Below are 12,078 nucleotides of genomic sequence, written 5' to 3'. Positions count from 1 at the left end.
GTTACAGCTGGGAGGGAATGTCAGAGTTTCAACTGAGGTAAGGTGTTGTAGGACCCCAGGGTAACAGACATCAGGGCATTGGTGAATTACATGTAGAAGCAATCAATTGCTGGAGGGGGATTGATTTTGAGTGTGATCAGGCTAGGATCACAAATAGCGAAATCGCTTTGCACAATGCTACAATGTTCACTGGAATCCATTTGACAGACCTGCAATTAACTTTGTAAGAAAACCACATACACAGAGGGTCAGGAACAAATTTGGCATTCGACAAAAAGTTACATAAGCAATCACATTTTTTAATCGGGTTTTTGATTAAATTCTTTTCCTTACCACACAAAAACATTAATACATGGGAAAATTTTTCTTTGCTTCTGCCTATATGCATAATTTAGGAATTAAAATTCAAATTTGAATGATTGCATCTTTAACCATTCTTTTAATTATGTAAGCAGGGAATAACCAATTAACAAAAGAGTACAAAGAATAGACAACCATCTGCTGTCTATGAAATGAGAGAACACTAGAGAGGCTTTGAATAATCTCATATGATTTTTCTCCATGTACTTTAGTCCTTGATCTGTATATGTGGTCCAAAATTTTTGCTATAATGACAAAAGTTTAGGATTACTACACACAAAAATGGTTAAATACCAAGCTTATACAGAATATCACTGATAGCTGTTACCAGTGGCTGAATATGAAATTATTCTGATTCCCGGCTCTGTATGATAGAGAATCTGTCCCTCAGCGAGTTAGATCTGATGCAGATTCCAATGAGAAAAGCATTGGACAGTGGTCAGAATGACACTGTGAAGGGTCTTACTGGAAGTCTGGGGTTCTAATGTTCACACAAGTGGGCATCCGAAGTGATTCACAACGATATCCCGCAAAGCTGTCCTATAGCACTGTAACATTTTCTGCCTTCTTCTCTATCTTTGTTGTCACCTGGAGTTTACTACTTAATAGCAAATCAGATAGATTTTCATCCGACTGGCCTCTTGTGGGTTCTATTTCATTACATCAAACAAGAGTGAACCACCAAGCTCACTCCAGATTTCTACAAAGTAGCTACACCTTTATTGATTATACAAGGTGAAGACTGAAAGGCAATTCTTGATTGTAATTTTGCCCTCCATTGAAAACGTGACCTGCATATTTTCTGTACGCTTTTCTTAGGATGATTTTACCTGGGTCGGAGCGCTTGATGACAAAGGTGGAACTTCTCCAATCTTGGCAACAGCTCTGGGATCACTGGAACTGATGAGGACTGGCGCACTGATTTCCATGGAGTGCCTGTTGTTGACAGCTTGGGAAGACTTGTGTGACATGCTGAACGAAGTGAAGGAGTGCCGTTTCTTGGCATTTTTCTTGCCGTCGATACGCCTGTGAACAGCGCAGGCAGCGCCGGCACTGTTCAAGGGAGAGCTCGATGCCGGGCTGGCGCTTGCACTGGTAGCGGCAGCTGGGGCGACGTTACTGTTCTGTGCAACCGGCTGACACTTCTTATCCATCTCAATCAGTTGCTTTGCAGTGGAATTAAGCTGTGTGAAACAAATAAATAAAAGCCATTAAAGATCATTAAAAATGTTATTATCGAGTAAGTCAATGTGCTTCGATGGGCAGCACAGTAGCAGAGCAGTTAGTATAATGTGACTGCAATCAGGGCTTCGATTCTCACCACAGTCTGTAAGGAGTTTGTATGCTCTCCCCATGAACGAGTGGGTTTCCTCCGGGTGCTCCGGTTTCCTCCCACAGTTTAGTGAGTTGTGGGTATCTATATTGGCACTGGACTTCATGGTGACACTTGTGGGCTATCCCCGTTGACACAAACAACGCATTTCACATTCATTTTTGATGTTTCAAAATACAAGTGACAAATAAAGTTAATCGTTAATTAATTTTTAATCTTCGTAACGAAGGGAGCTTGAAGCTGAGGGACATGTGAGGGATGGCAGAAGAAAATCTTGGACTGTTCAAACCAACGGCTTGCATGGGCACAGCCGGGGCAATCTGACTTTCCTCACCTCGAACAACCATAAAATAAGTGGTCTGGATGTAGTGAGAAGTTAAAAAACTTTAGAATTTAAACCCAAACCCAACTCTTCCACATCTGGAGCTAGTCAAGATGGGATTTCTGGCTGAGGCTAATCCACTGAGGCCAGTCAATTAGCAAAATCTGCCAAAAAGCCTATGTGCCTTCAGCCATTTAAAATACTTTTTAATGGGACAATACGGGAGAGAGAGGATAATGAGAGAGGGGGCACACCCTGGGACTTGCAGGCAGAAACGCGCAAGTCCTGGTGGAAGTAACTGAAGAAGGGGGAGTGAGGCAGCCTGACCAGATTGCCTGGGATTCGGTGTTTAGACAACTATCAGCACACTCTCTCACGGCAAAGGACACAAATCAGTGCCACACAAAAAAAATCATTACTTGGCCAGGTAGAGTAAGGTGGCACCTCATGCTTAGAACAATTCTGCTCTTTATATAAAGCAACAAAATAGTGCTACACTAACACACACACATTCACTCATCCGGGCACATATACATATGTACACATGATGAGTACCATTCATCGATGCAACCTGCAACAACAGCAGCCACAAACATGCCACCCAGTGGCCACCCATTTTAATTCCACTTCCCATTCCCTTTCCAACATGTTAGTCCTTGGCCTCCTCTACTGTTCGATGAGGCCACACTCAGGTTGGAGGAGCAACTTCCTGTATTCTGTCTGAGTAGCCTCCAACCTGAAGGCATGAACATTGATTTCTCAAGCTTCCAGTAATGACCCCCCTTCACCATTCTCCATTCCCATTTCCTTCTCTCACCTGTCCATCGACTCCTTCTAGTGCTCCTCCCCCCTCTTCTTCCTCCATGGCCTTCTGTCCTCTCCTATTAGACTCCCCCTTCTCCAGCCCTGTATCTCTTTCACCAATCGACTCCTCAATGCTTTATTTCACCGTCCCCACCTCCCAGTTTCACCTATCACCTTGTGCTTCTTCCTCCCCTCCCCCATCTTCTTACCCCGACTCCTCATCTTTTTTACGCCAGTCTTGTTGAAGCGGTTTGGCCTGAATTGTCAACTGTACTCTCTTCCATAGATGCTGCCTTGCATGGCAAATTCCTCCAGCATTTTGTGTGTGCTGTTTGAATTTCCAGCATCTGCAGATTTTCTCTTCTTTGTGATTGGACAAACATGCTCAGTTTTGTTTTATGGGGCCAACCAGCCAGGAATCACAGGCTGCCAACTTCCTTGTAAATCAGTGTGTATCCTGAATGGCTGTGAGCCACACAGTTTTTTTTGAGTTGCTGTATAGATGTGTTTCTATACAATACTCTGACATCCCAGATCCATCTGGTTGGCCTTTCTTCTGCTGATCACATATCTGTTTCTTGTTTATACATAAAAACTTTCACACTCAAGCTAGCAAATATCTTCGTTTTTTTTTGACACTGCAGCAGTGACAAACATGGAAAGACACGTGAGACATGAAGCTCTTTTACAGGACAAACACAGGCACCATGGGAGATGGGCAGCCAGAATTCAGATGTGTGCTCGGTGCTTCTTGATAAGGGGCCCTTGGGATTAGTAGCCTGCACATACAGGAAATGGGGAAGGTTTGAGTCTGGCCACAGAGCATGTTAGCGCAGCTGTTCTGAAGACACAGAACATGAAAGATAAGTGCACAAGAATTACACACACAAAATGCTGGAGGGACTCAGCAGGCCAGGGAGCATCTGTGGGAAAGAGTAAACAGTCGACGTTTCGGGCTGAGACCCCTCATCAGGCAAACACGAGGAAATCTGCAGATGCTGGTAATTCAAACAACAACACACACAAAATGCTGGTAGAACACAGCAGGCCAGGCAGCATCTATAGGGGGAAGCGATGTCGACGTTTCGGGCTGAGACCCTTCGTCAGGACTGTGTACTCTTTTCCACAGATGCTGCCTGGCCAGCTGAACTCCTCCAGCACTTTGTGTGTGTTACTTGGATTTCTTGCTTCTGCAGTTTTACTCGTTTTGCTTACACAAGAGTTAGTTGGAGGTGATTCATAACGAGATGCTAAGGGCCATAGCCTACCAGCTAGCCACAGCAAGCGGGAACCACAGAGAAATACATCCCAATCTTTGCCCCTCCACACCTTGGCAGTATAAGCCTGACAGGTTATTTATGTAACCTGCCACCTGCACATGGCCTCTTCTTTGCTGCTTCCACGTAAATGCAGATGGAGTTAGATCAAAACTAAACTGGGAGCCTCAGTTGCTCCCACTGGAGCCCTGCTGGATGCAATTCGTGAACAGGCCTCTGCTCTGCAAGCATGGTCTGTTGTGCAGGAGCAGAGGTGCAGGCTGTGGGCAGCACTGTCTGAAGGATTCCTTAGTTCAGCACACAACTGTACGGCTTGCAGATGTTTACAGCAATGGTAAGCTGAAAATAACTGAGTGCTCACCTCCCTCAGGACTTAGCATTTCTCTTTCCCATACTATAATAGTTTTCACATGCATCCCGCAGCTTACATTCCCAAGCTGCGGTGAAGTACGACAGGCTGAACAGAGCTGTTTGTAGACCTCTTTTTGACTATCTGATGTTGAAACAGAGCAGACTTCCACGGTGTGTCACAAGGAGTGTCTACTATAGTGGGTCACAGAACCACAGGGGAGGAAAATTGTAATGAAGCAGGATTAGAACGTGGAAATCCAGTCATCTTAAGAGAAGAAATCATTGAGTGCATCCATTTGAATGAAACAAACAGCAAAATGACATTTCCGCACACTGACTATGAATCTCATACACTGGTGATTGTTTCAGAATAACATTGGGGAATCCAGCTGGATCTCACAGCACTTGTCCTGTCCTTTCCGAACTACCTGAGTGATGCTTTATCAAATTCCACCTACATTCCTATTACATCATCTGACAAAGCTGCTAATACAACCTGTAATATTATTTCACAGCGAGCTTTCACTCCGGGTTTTGGTTACACACACACACTTTTGTGATAAAATGCAATGTCTTAAATGTTCTTTAGAGTAAATTCAGATCATTGATGATGACTATAAAGGAGCAGGTGGCATTGAAGCATATTCATTTACAGTATTTAATACGTTACAATAGAAGGCAGCCTGTGAGGCCTAAGGACATGACCAGTGTCAGCGCTCGCATCACCTCAAGGCAAGATGACTTCTCATGACAAAGTGAAGTCCCCAAACCTCAGGAGTTCACAGCTTGCAGAGGAGGGCCCGCAAGTGCATTACAAGAAAGATGTCTGCAATGTAACTGGGAGTTGACATCTTTACAGTGGTGGCTTTGAGACGATATTTGAATAAAGCAGCTGTGGCAGGCATGTTAAATTCTAGAAGTTGAGAAAACATTTGGTCAAATTCTTCTATATGGCAACATATTTGCACAAGGTAAATTTTAATGTCAGAGTCAATGCTAAAGTCTACTGTTCCCATTAAATCAGTTGAAAGATATAACTGTGGATCAGGATATTTTATTCTTTACCAAATATTGATTATCTGAAAATAACAGAGTGTTCAGAGTTTCTGGAAGATAGTCCTATTAGGACCCACAGTAGGTCTATTAAATTTTGAATGGGAACTTTAGGAAGGTTCATGACAATGGGCTAGAAGAACTGGAGGCCTATTAGCTATTGTCTTGCAGCCTTACAGACTCTACTTATCTGTCTTCACAAGCTGCCCTCCTCCCCATCATTAACTAAGAGAGTTATGTGACTACAAACATTTTCTCTGCTCCAAAGTTGATGTCACAGAGATGAGGAAAAAAATGAAACAGATCCTTTGGTCCACCATGTCTGAAGTGACCATAAAACACCTATCTACATTAATTCCAACTACAGTTTTACATATGCAGCAGACTCCAAACCACACCCCCCCCCCCGCCAATTCTCCAGCAGGTGTCTACCACCAACCAGTCTGCCTTTAGTATGAGAGGAAATGGGAATATTTATGGGATTCGCAAGGAAAGAGGGAAAACGCGCAGACTCAGCACAGCTAACTTCCAGGTTTCTGGAGATGAAATGCGGCAGCACTAATTGCTAATATTGTGCCATCCCAAGCTTTCTGCCTTTTTCCATCTCACAATATCTGTTCTTCCTTCAATTCATCCAATGCTGAAACCCTTCTACACTTTGTCATTTTTAAACGTAACCTTCCTAACTTTCTCTGGCTGGTTGTCCATCTGACATGTGAAATAGACCTGTGTTTAGCTGAAGCTCTGCTGCCTCTATTCTAATATATACCATCTTCTATCTTTCCATGATTGTCTTGGCATTTGATTGAGTAAACTTTGAAATTTTGTCCTCCTCTTAAAATCCTTTCACAGCTTTGCCCTCTCTATCTCTGTAACTTTTAACTCCATAACCTTTTGAAATCTGTGCATCTCTAGCTCTGACTTTTCTTGCCTCCCTGATTTTAATCACTCTCCATTGACAGTGTTTGGGTTGACCACTGCCAATAGTCTGCAATCAGGAATTCCTTCCCTAAAGCTTTTGACTAGCTTTCCTCCTTTAACATCCATGGAAGCTTCTCTCTTATGACTGTCTGAGGAGAAACCAGGAGAGAATTTTGAGGGACATGCCGCACTTAAAACCAGAGTGTTTGAGAAATCAGTATTTTTGGTTTTCCCATTCATAACTTCTACACAATCCAATCATAGGATACAGTGAACACTGTATCAAACTGTTATAGAACATAGAACAGTACAACACAGGAACAGGCCCCTCAGCACACCATATCCCACCATTTTCCTCACATTCGTGTGCCTATCTAAACGTATCTTAAAAGTCCCTGATGTATTTGCCTTCAACACCACCCCAGGCAGTGCATTCCAGGTAGCTACCACTCTCTGTAAAAAACTTGCCTCTCACATTTCCTTTAAAATTACTCCTCTCACCTTAAAAGCATGCCCTCTGGTGTTAGACATTTTAACGCTGGGAAAAAAGATGCAGCCTGTCTACTCTTTTTCTGCTTCTCATTATCTTATTAACATTTATCAGATCTCCCTTTAGCTTCTGCAGCTCCAGAGAAAACAACCCAAATTTGTCCAACCTCTTGTTATAGCATGTGCCCTCTAATCCAGGCAGTGTCCTGGTAAACCCTCTCCAAAACCTCGACATCCTTCCTATAATGGAGTGACCAGAACTGTATACAAAACTCCAGGTGTTTTATAAAGCTGCAACTTATCTTCCTTGTTATGTTTTGTAACATCAAAACATTAAACTAATTCAAAGGAAGGCACGGGAGTCCGAAATGTGGGTATAACTTCGTGTTTACTTTGAGCGAGGCCTGAGCATATCACGTGGTAGTGTGATGATGGATGCAATTCATGTGTTTATACATATAAACTGTAATTTCATTATTTAAATGAAGAATGCTTATTCAAACAATATATTAACAAGATTATTCAAATATAACTGAAATATTAAATACACAACATTCCTGACTTCTGAAGTCAATGCCTCAATTAATAAGGCAAGTATGTCATATGCTTTTTAACCACCCTATCAACCTGTGTAGCCTCTTTAAGGGAGCTAAGAATTTGGTCGCCAAGATCCCTCTGCTCAACAACACTGTGAACGGTCTTCACATTTGGCCTACCAAGGTGCAATACTTCACACCTGGCCAGCTTTAACTTTTTCTGCCATTCCTCTGTCCATATCTGCAACTGATCTATATCCCACTGTATTCTTCGTCAGTCTTCTACGCTACCCACAACACCAAACTTCATATGATCTGCAAATTTACTAACCCATCCATCTACATTTTCATCCAGGTCATTTATATGCATCACAAACAACAGAGGTCCCTGCAGAACACCACTAATCACAAACTTCCAGTTAGAATAAGTCACTTCAACCTCTGTTTCCTATGGGCAAGGCAGTGTTGAATCCAAATGGCGAATTCACCATTGATGGCATGCATCTTAATCTTCTGGATGAACCTCTCATGAAGAACCTTGCAGAAAATATCCATATCAATGACACTTTACCTTCATCAATCACCCTTGTCACCTCATTAAAAAACTCAATCAAGTTAGTAAGACACAAGTTGCCCCACACAAAACCTTGCTCTCTCTCTAATTAGGCCCATGGTTTTCCAAATGCTCATAAATCCTATTCCTAAGCATTTTCTCCAGTAACCTTCCTATGGTTTCACTGGTCTAGTTTCAAGAATTATTCCTTGTTCCCTCCTTGAGCAATGGGACAATGCCTGCTGCTAGCCACAAGACACAAAGATATTGGTCAAGGCCCCAGCAATCTCTTCACTGCCTCTCTGAATACCTTGGGGACTTATCCATGAGACCCTGGGGACTTATCTGCTTTAATGCTCTTTAAGACACCCAACACTACCTCCTCCTTTACCATGAAATGCCCTGACATATTAATACTCTTGGCACTAATTCCCTATCCACCACGACTTTCTCCTTGGTAAATACAGATGGGAAGTTCTCATTATGGATCTCATCTACATCCCTCACGTCCAAGAAAACATTCCCTGCTTTATCACTGAGTGGTTCCACCCTCCCCCTAGTTATCCTCTTGCTCCTGATGTGTGTATAGAATTGTCCTGGCATTCTCTTTAATCCTACTTACCAAGGGCTTTTCATGGCTCTCCTGAATTTCCTAATTCTTTTTTTGAGTTTTTTTCTGGCTTCTTTACAATCCTCCGGGGCTCTGTTTGATTCTAGCTTCCTAAGCTTTACGTATTTTTCCTTTTTCTTTTTGACTAAATTCATTACCTCCCTTGACATCCAAAGTTCTCTTACCTTGCTATCCTTATCCTTCCTTCTGACGGGAACATACCTGTTCTGCACTCTGTGCTGTTGGTCTGTAAATACCCTCCACATGTCAGATGTGGACTTGCTAAAAAACAGCTCTTCTCAATTAACTCTCCCCAGTTCCTGACAGCTGCACTTGTAATTTGCCCTGCTGGAAAGGCAGGGTGGCAAGAGTTAGGCCAATATTGCTCACTCCCCCACGATGTTTACTCCTTTCTCTGCAACGCTAAGGTTGTGAGACTGCCCCCAGCTGCTGTGCTTTGTGTCTGCGAACTTTGTGGCGATTTGTCCCCTGAACTAGATGAACCAATTATCGAGGCTTTGGGCCTGTTCTGGGCTGATCTGGGGATTTAGTTCCAAGGACTCGATTTGGTTCAGAATGCTGTTGTTGTTGCTCGGTTCTATTGTTCACTTGATTGCTGTTTTTTCCTCTTTGGGCACATTAGGGGATGGTCTTTATTTTGTTTTAATTGGGCTCTTTTGGGTTTCTTGCTTTGTAGCTGCCTGTAAGCAGACAAATCTCAAGGTTGTATAATCTATACATTCCTTGAAAATAAATGTACTTACTTACTCCAATTTGATACCCTCCCGCAAGGTCCGTGCTTATCCTTATCTATAGTTATCTTAAAACTTAAGGAGTTGTGGTCACTGTTCCCAAACCACTCAACTACTAAAAGGTTGGTTACCTGCCCAGGCTTATTATCTAACTCAATATCCAGTAAAGCCCCTCCTCTTGTTGGACTGTTCTGCCCAAACTAAACTAATTGCACTAGGAAGGTCCCAGTTTATACTTAGGGAAGTTGAAGTCCCTCAAAACAGCATCTCTATTTGTTTACACCTTTCCTTAATCTGCCTGCATATCTGTTCCTCCCGGTGACTAATGGTGGGGGGTGGGGTGGTTGTAGTACAATCCCATCAGAGTGATTGCACCCCTCCTATTTTTGAGTTCTACCCATACTGCCTCAGTGGGTGAGCCTTTCATTGTAATCCCTATGAGTGCAGTAGTGCAACTCCACTCTGCCCCCCCCCCCCCACCACTTTTACCTTCCTTTCTATCTTTTCTAAAACATCAAAACCCTGGGACATTAACCACCCATTTATCTCCCTCTCTCAACCAAGTCTTCATAACAACCACCACAACATGGTTCCGTGTACTGATCCATGCTCTAAGTTCATCATTTTTACCCACAATAATCCCAGTATTAAAATACATGGACTTCAAACTACCCATCTCGTTGTATCTATTACTTTGCTCCTGCCTGTTTTTGATGACCCTGACATCTACCTTCCTCTCCATCCCTCCACTGCTCTGGTTCGCATACCCCTACCAAACTAGCTTAAACCAGCATCCACAGATTTTCTCATCTTTAAACCCTTCTGAGTAGCACTAGTGAACCTCCTGGCCAGGGTACTGGTTCCCTCCAGTTTAGGTGCAACCAATCCCTCTTTTACAGATCATCCCTGCCCCAGAAGAGGGTCCAAGTGCCTGAAATCCTGCCCCCTGCACCAGTTCATTTACCTGTATTGTTACCCTATTCCTGACCTGACTAACACTACATGGACACTGGGAGTAATCCGGGGATTACTACCATAGAGGTCTAACTCTTCAGCTTCTTTCCCAACTCCCTATACACTCTGCGCAGATTCTCTTCCACCTTTCTACATATGTTATTAGTGCCAACGTGCACCACAACCTCTGGCTGCTCACCCTCCACCTTGAGAATATTCTGCGATCGCTTTAAGACATCCTGGATCCTGGTACTAGGCAGGCAACACACTATCCTGGCACCCCTTTCTTGGCCATAGAATCTCCTATCCATCCCCCTGACTATTGAGTCTCCTGTCACTATCTCTCTGTCTGAGCCTCAGAGCCAGCTACATGGCCAGCTGCAATAAACATACATGATCTTGTAGCAGAAAGACACAGTAACACAATTTGTAAATTTTATTCTTTCTATTAGATGGCTTTTGCTTGTTTTTTTTTTAAAAGAGACATAGTCAGGTTAAGGTTGAAAATTACCTCAAGTCAGCTGAGAGAAGTATAAAAAGAAATATAGGGCTATTAAGAATGATGGCATAGAGTTAAATTGAACACAATATGTCAAGAAAGCTGGTGGCAGAGAGCAGGCACCAACAAAAATTATTGACAGTGGGAGGGCAAAAGAATGGAAATGGACTGGAGACCAAAGAAACTTGAACACAGAAGAGAGACACAGAAGGACATCAGGATGATGTAGAGGCAGAGAGGTTGAGGTAGCCCGAGACTTTCCTCTTTACCGATCTATCTGTACTAAACTCCAAAATGAGGAGGGTGTAGAGATTCTAAGAACTTCCTGGCTATAATCCAACAGTATAAATAGCACTACATATTTGGACATTTGATGAATGAACTTTCCATCTGGAATATTTTCGGCAGCAGTGTGTCCCAGATAAGAGACTGGAAGAATAAGTTAGAGAAAGTCCATGGGCAGAAAGAGCCAGCAGACGGTATCCTTCTGATTGATTAATGATTAAAATGATTGTTTACTTGCATTGTATCCAGTAATAAATAAAATGAAAGGTAGTTACATTTTACTTCATAAGAAAAAATGGCCTAAATTATGTTTAATCTGCCTTAGATCCTGCCATCTATAGGGGCTCCAATGTTGCTGGCAGTATTGGAACATCATTACCTGAGAGTAACAGTGGAGAGGTTTTTCCAGAAGCTGAGTACCAACGGCAATCAATGAAAGAGCAATAAATGGTTTTGGGCCGTATCCCATGAAATAATTATCGCAGTCTACAATATCCCTCTACATATTTACCTCTAATGTGGAAGATTTTGTTGTGCCCACCTAGCGACCACTTTTCCATCACTGCATTGCACAGCCCTCCCTTGCATTTAACCAAGGTCAGCAGACACAGGCATTCATGGCTTTTAGCCTTGTGCAGCCAATTCTTCATTTTTGTTTTACCACTGCAGGCAAATCAACAGAGTCAATGAGGAATTTCACGGTAACCGCTTTCATTCTGAAAATTATTTTCACCATTTGGCATGCGGGAATAGAATATTATGATATCAAAGAAAAATTTATTTTGCAGCAACTGATGCATTAAACCAGCACTAACTTTACTGCGCCTGGAAAAATAGGTATGAGAATAGCTTAATTATTAGGCATCGTAAAATGAGGAAAAGAGTCAGCTCCTTGTTACCTTCTTACCAGCAAAATAACATCATGTGATAAAATTAATTGCAAGATGAAGTTTCAACAGTTCCTTACCTGCGATTAAAG

The 12,078-nt window shown here is 42.6% G+C and overlaps 1 protein-coding gene across 2 annotated transcripts in view; it reads right to left on the bottom strand.

The window, feature by feature from the left end:
- The window catches only part of LOC140726772 (E3 ubiquitin-protein ligase SH3RF3-like), a 328,412-nt gene that overhangs the window by 58,827 nt on the left and 257,507 nt on the right, over window positions 1-12,078 (bottom strand). For both annotated transcript variants that reach the window (XM_073043582.1, XM_073043583.1), the window contains one exon: window positions 1,191-1,544. In XM_073043582.1, the coding sequence (XP_072899683.1) occupies window positions 1,191-1,544 (354 nt within the window). The remainder of the gene's footprint in view (window positions 1-1,190; window positions 1,545-12,078) is intronic.

This window comes from Hemitrygon akajei, chromosome 4 (assembly GCF_048418815.1).
Source record: "Hemitrygon akajei chromosome 4, sHemAka1.3, whole genome shotgun sequence".
Taxonomy (NCBI): domain Eukaryota; kingdom Metazoa; phylum Chordata; class Chondrichthyes; order Myliobatiformes; family Dasyatidae; genus Hemitrygon; species Hemitrygon akajei.
This window is presented reverse-complemented; position numbering and strand designations above follow the sequence as displayed.